Raw genomic sequence first — 14,061 nt, forward strand, 5'->3', positions numbered from 1 at the left:
CAGGCCCCTGTCCCTTCTAAACAACTCTTGGACAACGTCGAAATCTTACCAAAAAGGTCGTTGACCATTGCACTTTTGTAGTGTCTGTGCCTTGGACGTGCATCGATGTCCCATCGTGTGCCCGACCGTCCTTGATGAGCACGGCGGAATCATCGTCGCGTATTAGTTCGGAATTATCATTACTGTGTATCAGTTGTTCTAGTATACTAATTTATTTAACCTCCCATGCTAGGCGTGGAAGCCAAGAGGATAATGAGTGAAAGTATTTACACAAAATATATGACTCTGATGTGAATCGTACCGATAGTCATGACAGGACTTTGAGGAGATTCCTTAGCAAGGTAGCATCCGTGTCTTGTTGTTGCTGCCGTCTGTTTTGATTCTTATAAAGTAGTTTCAATGGGCAATGTTTATACCTAAAGGAACAATGCTATATGAACATATTAGTGTTTACATGAGTGTATGTATGTTCTTGATAAAAGAGCCGGTTCTCTCAAAACTATAATTGTCTTTAAGCCTAATAGAATTAGTTTTTCTTCTTTTCATAATCATGATTATGATATTTTAGAGTGTCATCATCTGCAGAAACTAGCAATGCCATTTTACATCGATTTACTTTCCTTCTGGTTTCTATCAGACGATATGTCTCTTCCAGAAGAGCTAAACAGCTCTGGGGAGTGTTTCGCAATGACAAAGACCGACTGTAAGTTGGACTTAACTATGGCAGGCCATTCATGCCACTAGTTTCTCTAAGTATTCCTGGCATTGGTTTCTCAAGGGACGTACGAATCGTGGTCACAAATCTACCGAATTTACCTTTTTTGATAGTTCATTATTGAAGGAAAAACTATTATCTAAAGATCATAATTGAGAGACCAATAGTGATAGCAACCAGTGGCATGAATGTCCTGCCATAGTTAAGTCCAACTTAAAGTCGATCTTAGTCTTCGTGAAACACCCCCCCCCCCCCCCCAGGTGCCTAAGATATTGAGACCTTAGTTTAGTAGTACTGTATTCACATTGCCTTATATCATGTGTCAGGAAATAGGGCGTATCTGTGTCTTAGACAGATATACGGCACTTCAGAGGGTTAATTGCAGTAACTCGGCAAATCTTATCTTTGACGACAAAGGACAATATCTTCAAACATACAAGTCTTTTCAACAGTAATTGAAGTGATGATTTGTGTGAAAACTTTTTTACGATTTTTTTTTAAAAAAGAATATTACATTCACGGTATCTTATGTTACGTATCCTGGATTTGAGAAAGAGTCACGTGACATAGCAATTTAGCCAATCACGAACGCCCTAGTCCCTTGCATTGAAGAACGTACGTGGGCTATTGACTACGTGATCTAACGGATAAAGGTTTTTACCGAGTGATTATATAGCAGTATACCCCTTTTTCTATTTTGACAGTATTACTCAATAATAGGTATTCATTCTTACAGAATTTGACATAATTATACAGTTTTGCCTGTAAAATACAACGAAGTGTCGTCTGGTTATGTTCTGATCACCGAGTGCCTACATATTTATCATGTTACCTATAACTATTGTAATTAAAGTCTATCAATCGCAATTTGGTATAAGACGAGGCCAAGATGACACATTTATCAAGTCTTCCAATAAATTTCAAACATGACAAATGTTGATTCGAACATTTTGAAACTGAATGAGATTTTAGCGAATTGTATTCTTGTTGTAAGCAACCATCGTTGTAGAATAGGTTATTCATTTTATTTTACGCGATTGCAAAGATTTTCGAGAATAAGTACGCTAGGGCAAAGTCAACACCCTTTTGTATAACCCATAGAAGTCAAATGCGGATTACGTTTTTATTTCATTCATTCATTTCGGTTTATTGTGTCAAAATTCCATGTTAAAACAGTGGGGAGACTGATACGAACAAAGATTACAAAGTTCAAAGAAATAAAGAGAAATTAAAAATACATGTACATCAATATGGAAACGATCACAAATTAGTTCAAGGAATAAATTAACAATAACAATAATGGAAACTTCAATATATTGCACATCATACATTAAAATAAATCGAATTTACATACATGGACGAGAGGGGAAAAAGGAAGATAAAAAAAGAGAAAATGGACAAAGCATTTCATTTCCTTTTCTCGTAACATGTAGATTTGACATTTACATTTTAACACATTTAACATATGAAGAGCTTGGTTCCAAAAGGAGCTAAATCCATATTTTATCAAAATCGAGTTTTTGTCTTAAAATAATGATTTCCTACATGGGGACAAAATGCACTATATCACATTTTAAAATTTCACCAGGAAGTATGAACATTTTAGGTACAATATAATGCCATGATTGTGATGTTCGCAAATTTCAGTGGGCGATGACCAAGGCTACTGAAATTGCCTGATGTTGACTCTCGAAAGTCTTTGCGATCGTGTTTAAAAAAAAAAAAAATCAGTATTTTGGGGCTTAGGAAAGAGATTTTTTTTGGAAATTTACTTTAACCAAGTGCCTTACACAGCTTAGTAGAAATTTTCTAAAAGACGCCCAATATGATAAATGTTTTTTGAACGCAGACAGGCATTAAATTGGTGGGACTTTAACCCCTACACCCCCTATGTTTTGATAGAACAAAATTGTTGTGTTTAAGAAGTATAGTTGATATTCCCAAATTCCCGAAAATTCAATTTCCTTTCAAGATGCGATGTGACCTAATATTCAAGCTTCTTCAGTTGATGGATATTATGTATTTATTTTTCATTCCTAACGGTAGAAAGGAACATGTGTGTACTTTATATTTAATATATTATTTCAATAGCGTTTGGTTTTTATACAGTGTCATTTGAATACAATATGATATCAGTATGTAGATAAACAGTTTACTTATAGTACAAGAAAATATCATTTGTCCATGAAATCATAAAGGCTTTCAAGAAATTCATTTAATTACATCAATTCTTTTCAATTCCATTTAATTGTCTAATGGAGACAAATTATTGCTCACATTTGCTTACAATTTAAAATTAGCTATTGAAATTGCCTGAGTTTGATTACCTCTAAGCTGTTGCGTTATTATAAGTTGAATTCGGTTGTATCTTCCCCACTTTCAGCGCCCTTTTTGTATGTGGTTGTAAAAAGATGTTGCCCTTTTTGTTGTTGAGTATGTTTAAATTTCAAAGGGGACAAGTGTTGCACACTTTCAAAGACCGTTACCCTGGCTACGCCCACGTTCTCTGCTCGGGTTTTATTGTCTTGTGTTTAAAAAAAACCCATTGACATTTCTGTGCTTGATGCACATGGACATTGATTCATCATAATTGGTTTTTATTTTTTGCACAATAACTTTGATTTGTAGTCCATAACTCATGTCCTATCCCTATGTGTTGTGGCATAGTGGATAGGTCTCCGGACTGTGAAACACAAATATACGGGGTTCGATATCCTGTCGCAGTACTAATGTCATTCGGCAAGGTATTAATCCAGATTTGCCACGCTCTACCCAGGTGAGGTAAATGGGTACCCGGCAGGTATCAATTCCTTATTAATTCCTAAATCCGTGGTTATAATCTCCACAATAATTATGTGTAAGGTGTACACATATTTCTGCACAACTTCTCCCATTTTTATGTTGTTACATTACAAAGTTCTGTTCTGCCGCCTTGATAATGAGATGAGAAACACGTCTTAGAATCATTTTAATATCAAAATGTTACTGTGATTTTATTTTATTTTCTCATATAAATAGTCATTTGTTACTTTTTACAAAATTTGAATTCATAGAACGGTTTAACAACATATTCAAATTTATATGCATCCTTTTTGTTTAACAGTTGATTCTTTACAACCTAAAAGCTTGTCCCAGCCTTACCCGACATAGCAACAAGTAATGTATCTCATCCATAACTTAGAATATGTTAGTAAACCGGTCTGTTTGTCCATTTTTCATTTCAAACACGTCACTTCTTGGCCGCATTATGTAGCAAAGAAAGAAAGGAAGGTAGAAGAGTTGCCAATTTAAAGACGAAACGTGATATGTATACCCCTGGAGGGGGCGCTGGAACATTTGGGGGCGGCATCAGCCTTACTTGAAACATAGAATGAACAATTTTACAAGGCTACTGATTGGAGGGAGGGAGGGTGAGCAAGATGGTCTATGTGCCTCCTGAACACCCCCCCCCCCTCCCCCTTCCCCTTTCTCCCTTCTCCCTTCTCCCGTTCCCTTTCTCTCCTTTCTTGTTATTTTTTTAAATACACAACTTCATGGGCCGGGGATGTGCCCCGTGCCCCCTACATCTACGCCACTGCATTCAAAGACACACAATGAACATGACACGAATAACGTTTGATTAATATTTTATTATACATTAATGTACATTTAATTCAGATACAATCAGTTGAATATTGTCAAAGTGTATTATTCAAAGTTGTGTTCTTCGATTGATGATTAAAATTTTCGTACTTTTGAATGTGAAACGTCGAGTCTGCATTGTTTATTCTGATATTGAAATCTTGTCTTCTTTGAGTTATATTGACTTTTTTTAAAGAGAAGGTTGAAGGCGAAAAATAATTTTGTGAGCGTTTTCGTTGTTATCATGCAAGTGTGGAAGAACATCAGAGAATTTTTTTTTTTTTTGGTCTCGAGATTTGAAAATTTGACATTTTGCTCCGTTGGGGGGGGGGGGTAAGGTCAACTTTTTTAGGGTCAGCCATTGGTATATATATATATATATATATATATATATATATATATTTTTTTTTTTTTTTTTTTTTTATTTTAATTAAAACAAAAAAACCAAAGGGGGGGGGGGGTTCCTCCAAAATACACACATAAAAAATACCAAGGGGAGGGGGGGGTTAACCCCCCCCCCCCCTGTGTACGCGCCTGTGTAGTCCCATATACATCTTTCTGTGTACACAGTGCTTGTTACTTTTACCAAGACTGGGGTAAATTTCTAATCATTTTGATGACTCCAGAACCTTGTCGTACATAACAATTCTTATATGCTAGATGATCAACCTCTTTTGATCGATTTCACACCGTTTCTTGCACACTGCAATCGCATGATCAAAACTTAATTTTATCTTTAAATTAAAAAAGAACTCGATCGCAAAAACTTTCACAAAAATCGACATAAAGATATTTCAATAGCTCTGTCCACCGTCAACATTTTGAAATGTGCAAACGTTACAATGACGTATTACGTAGTCCGGACATGAGTTCTAAAGGTATAGTGCAACAATATATTTAAATTCCCTTTTTAGTCATTTCCTGAAAGTCTCTGTGATCTTGTTAAAGTATTTTAAAAAAACATCTAAACTGAGATAAAAGTAGCCTGGATTTTTAAAAGCAAGACCCTCAGTCTATTATACAAACAACATGTATATAACTTATATAATTAACACTAAAGCATGCATGTATTGAATCAAATATCGCAATGGTAATGGTTATATAGCAAATTCGTTTGCAGGCAGATGGCTGAAATGCATAATTGTGTACATTGCGTAAAAAACTTAAATAATTAATCAACAAACATAAATAAACTACGGTAAAATTATCCAGAATGTCGTATTAAGAGATAACAATGATTGCATTTTCTAAATAAACCAGTTATACACCTACATATAAATCAATAAAGTTCGCTAAACAGGTATAACAATTGCTTCAATATATTCCACATTTTCAACAATCTTATATGAAAGGTCGTTCGAAATAAGAAATAAGAGAGAACAAAAGGGCTGGAGGGAAGTAAAGAAGAGAGGTACGGAGGGAAAATACAGACAGCACAGGAGATCAAGGAAAAGTATGAGAGAGAAAGAGAAAGACAGAGGGAGAGAAAGGGAGGGAGAGAGAGAGAGAGAGAAAGATATATATATATATATATATATATATATATATATATATATATCAGACAGAGTTACAAGACTAGGGCTGAGGATGGGACTGCATAACGGACATATCGAAAATAAGGTAAAAAGTACCACTTTGACATTTGAGAGAATACTGGTTGTAGATCCATTAATTATAATCACATTTTATATTTTGATTCTCGAGTTATAGATGACATATTTGTATATTGATAGGTAGGTATGCATAAAATGAAGAAAAAAACGAAATATGGTTATTATTTACGTTTTTCGTATGTTGGCAAATCCAATGAGAATGGTCCACTCTCTCTAATATTGTGACAGTTAAAAACTTATGCAGGTATCTATTGTCGAATATATAGATATAACCGATAAAACGTGTTGCTAAAGAGTATATTTTCATGGTTAAATCTGGCGTAGAGTATTGCTAATTCGACTGGGCATTTAAAAATGTACCTTCTGCTTTGGTATTAGAACGTTCTTAAACTGATTTTTTTTTTTCTTTCTCTTTGACATGTGCTTCTTTCCCGCAGGAATCTCTATTTCAGCTGCTCATTAACACGGAAGTTACTTGATAAACATATACAACATGTAATACATTTATTTAGTTTTTTGTTTTTGTTTAATATCAACACAGCCCTTAACCGTTTGTGATAATTTCAAACACACACACACAAGCACTCACACACATACACATCCACGCATACGCACTTACATACATGCACATACATAAATACATATTCATGATTAAATGGAAATTTAACATTCACTGATCGTTGGTCTGAGTAGAGAGGTACAATAAATGTTCAACAAGAAAAAATTACCTAAATTTAGTTTCTAACATAGTTATAGGAGTAAGAAAGTAATAAATGTATGAAAGTTGAAATTACGTATGATGAAGAAATCCTTGCTTTGCTGTTTGTTCATGAATTGTGTGGTCTCATAATACATGTAATAGTTACCTTTTAAAAAATTAGATAATTTTCGATTCCTTTATTTTCCCTTTGGTTTTAAAGGGGCTTAGATTGTCTGCTGTTTCTTGCACTGGGTATACACTATCGTACGTTTCTATAAGCAGGATAAGCATGGTGCGGAGAGAGAGAGAGAGGGAATTACTGTCTCAAAATATCCACAAGAAATGCTGTTGAATACGAGTTTGCACTATAAGCCTAATTCTAACCATTAGCCTCTGAAGTGACTTTGCCGATAAGTGTTTGATAGATTGTTGAAGGACTTTCATACAGCTGTTACATGTATTTCAGTGGAAAGGAGAAATTAGTTTTGCTGAACAGTCTGCGAAAAACCGGTCAGAATGGGCAAGCAAGTTGTGTTGTTTTGACCTTCTATTTCCCCCTTGCTCTGCTGATGAGGTCATGGCCTCGTAGGGCAGATGTCGTAATCACCAAACCCGACGTCGTTGATCGTACCTGCTGGTTTCTGGAAGAGATAAATCCTATCCTTGGTGCAGAAACAGATCTCACCCGTGATCAGTTCCCTGATAGAATAGAACGGCATTGCAGATATCTCGATGGGCCAATCTTGGAAGAGCGTCTCTTTAAGTTTGAAGTCGGTTGTCGAGTCGTACCGACGGACCGTCAGAAGGTCCATTCCCGCGGTTCCGGCACGCTGAGAGACGTACGCGACGATCACCGTGTTGTCTCTGCAGACATCAGCAACGATTAGTTCGTCACACGTGTTGTGTGTGAGCTCGCCGATGGCATCCCCCTTCAGGTTCAACACCTTGAGTTTCCGCCATGAAACCAGGACCACCGCGCCACTTGGAGACACACGAATGTCAAGAGGTTCTATGCTGTCAAAGGTGATCTCTCTTTGAGCAGCTCCACCTCGCGGCGAAAAGATCTGGATCTTCTTCGCTTTCTTGTACGCTACAAAAATAGCATGTTGTTCATCGACGCACAACTGGCCCGTTCCTCCTACGGTATTGTCGAGCGTCTCGAACTCGAAGCTTAGTTTCTCCATCGAAATACTGTAGATGTACAAGGTGTTGTCGGTGTCCAGAATAACGCAACGACCGTCCGGAAGAAAGGCAACGCTTCTCACCAGGACACCGGCCATTGACTCGAGATGTTCCCATTTTCCATACGGGCTGAAAAAATTCAAGCCGCCGCTATTCTTGGAGTAGCCAACTGCTAACTTCCCATCTGGTGTTGCGCACATACTGCGCACCGCGCCCCTGTTCGGGGCAACATAATCGAATCGCAGTTTCCATTCTTCTGGATCTGCTCTTTCCGTCATGCCCATGTTCGTTGGCTCATTGGCATGGAATGTGAAACTCTCGGCATACGCTGACGACTCCTTGACGATATCCAGATCAATGTCGTCCTCCAGGAGGGCTTCTAGTTCCTGACAAAGCGTGATGTAGGTCGACAGGGCCCCTCCACGCAGACGCTTCTTGTTATTGATCAGCAAGTTGGAACTGATCTTCGAAAGTGATTCTGAGTATTTCTGTACGTAGTCTTCTACCGTCTGCAGTTTGTTCAGCAAGAACCCCTCGCGTTCTCTTGTCTCTTCAAGAATCGCATCCCGTTCTTCTTGAAGATGCTTGACATGCTCGTTAAAGGTCCTCCGGACGTCTTCGATCAGGTTACTCGCCGACGCTTCAACTCGCTTCATCTGAGTCGACACCAGCTCCTTTCTCTGTTCAAGCGCGGTCTTCTTAATGGCTGTCCTGTTGACGAGTGACTGTGTCATCTTGTCTCTTACATTCATGCTTTCCATTTCGTAATCCGTGATCGGAACCACTTTGTGACGGAAATTAAAGTGCGACTGCGTACATAGGGAACATATGGCCTTTTGACAAGTATAGCAATAGTCGACCGCCTCTCTCGACTCATAGACCCTGCATCCAGAACATTTGATGGATGGCTCTGAGTAAGGGTTCTTGCAGGAGTCTACCAGTCCAGCTAGGGCTAGATTCTTGATGAGGTTGTTCGTATCTCCATGTGGAACGTGCGAAGACTTCTCACATTTGATGCAAGACACCGATTTCATAACCACGAACTCTCCGATGCACTTACGGCAGAAGGAATGTCCACAGGACAGGTATCTAGGGTCTTGGAACTGCTTCTGGCACTGTGGACATCGCATCGCCTCCTCCAAGCGCTTCAGTGTTCTCTCTTCTTTGTTTTCCACCGCCATGTCCAAGCATTCTCTGGTTCCTATTCTCCTTTCAGAAAGCTGTGGAATAAACAAGATCGAGAAGACATAAGATCTCATTGTAATCAATTTCCTAGAAGTGTCGAGGTATGTTGTGGATAAGTCAACGGAATAACGAGAATATAGATCTAATTGATGGAGTCTGAATCATGTCGTTAATAATTAACGTCTGCCACTCTCAACCCAAGTGAATATCATGGTTACCTGGAGTGTTTCACAAAGACTAAGATCGACATTAAGTTGGACTTAACTATGGCAAGCCGTTCATGCCACTAATTCCTCTAACCCATTCATGGCATTGGTTTCTCAAGGGACGTACAAATCGTGGTCACAAATCTACACAATTTACGTCTTGTGATAGTTCATTATTGAAGGAAAAATATTATCCAAAGATCATAATTGAGAGACTAATGGTGAGAGATAACAGTGGCATGAACGGCATGCCATATTTAAGTCCAACTTAAACTCGAGCTTAGTCTTTGTGAAACACCCCCTGGTCATCGGTCGATATGAGAACGTTGTAGGCACCTTGAACAGTTTCGTGAATAATGAGACAGTAGAGTATAACTTATTAACTTCAGTGGAACCTCCTGCAAACAAGCCCCTTGCGACCATGGAAGTTACTGTTGCAACCTTGATAATAATTATCACGGCTCAAAAATAATAATAATATGGATATTTATATCGCGCCGGTGTACCGCGGTGTTCGTCAGGCTCTAACGCTCATGGCGCTTTACAGAGTCATGTTACCATGGTTATAACCGAGCTGCCTAAGTGTAACTAGTGCTTAAGCATATCAGGTACCCATTTACACCTGGGTGGAGCGTGGCGAATGTAGATTAACGTCTTTCCAAAGGACATTAGTGCCACGGCGGGACTTGAACCCCGTAACTTGTGATCTGCAGTCGGGTGACTTATCCACTAGACCACAACTCCTCTAATAGAATGCAAAAGTGCGACAGACTATGTCAGTTTGATATATAATAGTGTCGGGGTTCCAATGTCATGACTGTAGGTACAGTTTTAACAATAATACAAATGGACAGGTTCACAGCTTTGTAATTGTAAAGTGTCATCCAAAATAATAATACAGGCATGAAATTAAAACAAAGGAGTCTACAGAAAAGCATCTTTAATTATAATCGCCTCCTCCTACTCCATTAATTGAATTCTGTTTCAGAATCATAAAAAAACAATCAGATTCATAATGTTTTTACCATAATATTCAACATTCTTAACATATATGTTTTTCCAATCCCATCAATGCCTGTGTATACCGTGAAAATGCCGGCATAGTACTGTTTTCATTCATGATTGCAGTCCCTGGTAATTATTAATTCACGCACTGAACCTAGACCGTCATGCGAAAATATTTGTTCCATATGATTATGTCAATTGGAGCATTGAACCGTGGGTGTTTATTTGTTTTAAATTCCGCACCACCACAGTTTCTAATGGGCTCCGACTTCGAAGGGGAAGTCTATCTTAGTCCGATACTAAATCAAATGAAGACAAATGAGAGAAATAGATCAGCGAAAGTACTGGGATCATTTGACAAAATAAAAGTCGATAACATGAAGTATTTAAGTTGCGCAAGATGAAAGACAAGCTGGCAACTTTGATATTATGCTTACTTTGCTCTACATGTACGTAATTAATATCATTTAATGTATGTCTATTTAAGTTGAAGAAAAATAGAAAATTAACCCTTGACACAATATTGCACATAATCCCTTTACAGATTCCCTTTATGAAAACACCGATCAATAATTGAACCAGGAAAATGGAAATATATCCCATTTCTAGTAGAAGGATATTGAAGGGGACCTCGAAAGGTCCGTAACAGGGTTGCATACCTTTCGTTCGATCGAGAACAACTTTAAAACTTCATAACTTCCATAGGTCTGTAAGATTTTTCTCAAACATTCACTGATCTTTTTCTCCCATTTCTTTTCTCTCATAAAAACCGACTTTAATACAGGGACACGAGGCACATACTCCCCCCCTTCCCCATTGAGTGGTGCATGAATAAACATAAAGACCATGTCGGAAAGGATAGAAAGAAAAAGGAGGAAGATAGAAAAGGATGAGGAAAGAAGACACTGGACCTCCTTCCTCACTCTAAGCCTTTTATAATTCTCGCATTTCATTTCTAAAAAAGACCCCCCCCCCCCCCCCCTCCCACCCCTCCTAAGTTGTTTCATTGACTCCTCACGATAGGAGAACTCACGACACGCCTTAGATAAAGACGGACTTTCACTTTGGGCACGCCATCACGGGACTGTATTATAGTCCCTACAGCAATGTTGCTATCAACAGAGCGAAGAGGGGTGTGCAAAGTCCACGAAATCACGAAAACGTGTCTAAAGGGCTATACAAATGGTTCCCTATTGTCTAGTTCCTCAAACAATCAATATAAATATCATTCTATTTTTGTAAAGGTTATCTGTATAAGTTGTCTGCAAAGCGTCATCGCCATTTTGATCGTGCCATTTGCAAGACTTTTAGAAAATATTAGGTTTCATACATGTTTCGTAGATAGATTTCTACTTGTATAGAAGTCGAGATTAAAAATAAAACACGCTCCTTGTACCTTATACGTTGTATTACTGGATTCCAGACATGGATATTGTTAAATATATTCATATTTATTTTGTATTTCCCACATCTGAACGGCAGGATTCCAGCTTGCTTCCAAAACATAGACTCTGATTTACACAACGATTTAAACCCACTTCAGCAATCAGTATGGCAAATCTTAGATAGATTGCAGTTACTAGACTTTTATCGGCTTTTGTTTTCGTTTTTAGATAATAAAGTTACTTCGTTAATTCAAAATGAATTATGAATATTGCTAATTGTTCCAACGCTTTATAAGGGAATCTCGAACTCAGAAATATAAATCCCAAATTATATAAAGCTCTTAGACTGCGGCATAATGAATTTGGGTTTGGGTGAAGGGGGGGGGGGGAGGGGGCACATAATATAATTGTATTGCTCCCCCCCCCCCCCGCGACACTACTGATTATAGCAAGAGATAGCTATAGAGCTTAACGGCGGTATGAATACCATTTCTTTTGGATAGGCCTATAAACATATTATAAGTTAGCTTTACCGATATGATATGAACATTAAAGGATGCACTCATACCTGCATAAAGTAGCAATCCATGGCTTACTATTTTGTGTCTTCTCAATTTACCAAACGCAAACTCGACTAACGATCCCATTTATAGCCCTTTGCTTCTCATATTCATATAAATACAAAGTGTCATACTCACTTAATATTCTAGCAGTTATTAACAGTCACAGCTCACTACAAACATAAACGAGACGGCTCTAGATGTTAATAGTCCAGTTTATTCTCTCCACAATCCGAAAGAAGTTATATTCCTGGAGTTGTCCAAGAGTTTGCCTCCACGTTCGATCTATCCGCTGCCTCAAAATGGGTTTCCCCGGCACTACACCTCTCAACTTGCCAAAAACTGAGCCAAGCGTGACGTCATGTTTTATGAACGTCTTTTACCCTGAATGCAGGAACCGATATGCGTGGTCGTTCGGAACCCGGTAAGTCGTCTGCTTTTGGAAGGACTGATTATTATGTCGGTATCATTAATATAACAACGCCGCACATACCACCTTTTCAAAATTCACCCATTCTCTAAACAATCTCGCAAACCATAAACTGAAAGCATAAATGAGTTTGTGGAGTACAACAAGGAAGTGTTGCGCACGGAAAGTGTAGTGTTTCCGATTTCTAAAAAGGGCAATTGAAAATACCAGTATAGTTGTGAAAGGGTATTCTCGTAATATCACATCCAAAATATACGTTTATTGTGTGGCATTCGACGCAGAGGGATGAAAGAGCCGAAAATTTGACAAGCCAAGAAAACACGAACCACTCCTTTCAGCCCCCCCCCCCCCCCAGAAGAAAAACAAAATAATAAAAATGTTTATGTATTATATGTTGCAGAGCCCCTTTCTCCATCTAAGATAGGAGGAGTTACTATGGTATCAAAATAAAGTAAGTTACAGGAAAGGGGTGTTTTTTTTTTACCCCTAACTCCCGAATCCCTCCCCCCCCCCCACGAAGATTCACATTGCCAATTAATCAACGGTATAACAATAGATATCATCGTGTAACTTACAAGCGTGGATAGAAAGTGAAACTGTGTGTATCGATTAGCAACATAGTATTTTCCTTTTAAGTATACTCGTTTGGATGTTTATAATGCTTCGGGTTCTCACGTGCACGCAATGGTGATCATAATATTTCGCTCTTGTATAGTACCTACGAGCTTCCCATATTTGGACTTTGTTTATATTTTTTACCATGTCTTTTGCTCCGGCATTCGTAGCGCTTAGCTCAGTGCTGATAATCCAATGAAGAAATCCTACAATGTACAAACACAGGGGCGGACCCAGGATGGAGGGGGCGGGCGGGCCCCCACCTCTGACCCCCAAAATAGTTTTTTTTTTAATGGTAACGTTGATGTTATCCCCCCCCCCCCCCCCCCCCGTTGAGTAAAATTGCTGATTCGCCGCTAAATATTTTCTCACAAATTGGGCCCCCGCTGGATCCCTGTACCCACAAACAGTGTGCGACACCTGGGTGGAGAGTGGCACATGTAGATTATTGTCTTGCCATAGGATATTGGTGCCGCGGTGGGGATTCGAACCCTGTGCCTTGTGATTCACAGTTCAGTGATGTATCCACTAGACCACAACGCCTCTACACCGGCCGCTCTGTTTGGGGTTTGCATTCATTCCATTGGGGGGAGGGGGGGCGTTCGTTCTTCACACCATGATTTGTTTTCTCATGTTATGAAGTTATATATATATATATATATATTTGTATTCATTTATGAATCTTCGGCTTCTACTATAAAGATCAAAGTAATTCCATAACCAGACTTGGCCTCTGATTAACTAAAGCTGTAAAGACCCCCCCCCCCCCCCAAAAAAAAAAAAAAAAAAAAAAAAAGATTTTGATTTTGATTTTTTTTTTTTTTTTTTTTTTTTTTTTTTTTTG

General features: G+C 38.5%; 1 protein-coding gene across 1 annotated transcript; it reads right to left on the reverse strand.

The window, feature by feature from the left end:
* Positions 1–6,372: 6,372 nt before the first annotated feature.
* Positions 6,373–12,781, reverse strand: LOC100893491 (E3 ubiquitin-protein ligase TRIM31). The gene is made up of 2 exons (XM_011684197.2): positions 12,311–12,781; positions 6,373–9,051 (listed from the first exon to the last, which is right to left on the reverse strand). The coding sequence occupies exon 2, from the start codon at positions 9,010–9,012 to the stop codon at positions 7,225–7,227; it is 1,788 nt and encodes a 595-aa protein (XP_011682499.1). The 5' UTR covers positions 9,013–9,051; positions 12,311–12,781; the 3' UTR covers positions 6,373–7,224.
* Positions 12,782–14,061: the final 1,280 nt, after the last annotated feature.

Source organism: Strongylocentrotus purpuratus, unplaced genomic scaffold (assembly GCF_000002235.5).
Source record: "Strongylocentrotus purpuratus isolate Spur 01 unplaced genomic scaffold, Spur_5.0 spur5_scaffold_19, whole genome shotgun sequence".
Classification (NCBI taxonomy): domain Eukaryota; kingdom Metazoa; phylum Echinodermata; class Echinoidea; order Camarodonta; family Strongylocentrotidae; genus Strongylocentrotus; species Strongylocentrotus purpuratus.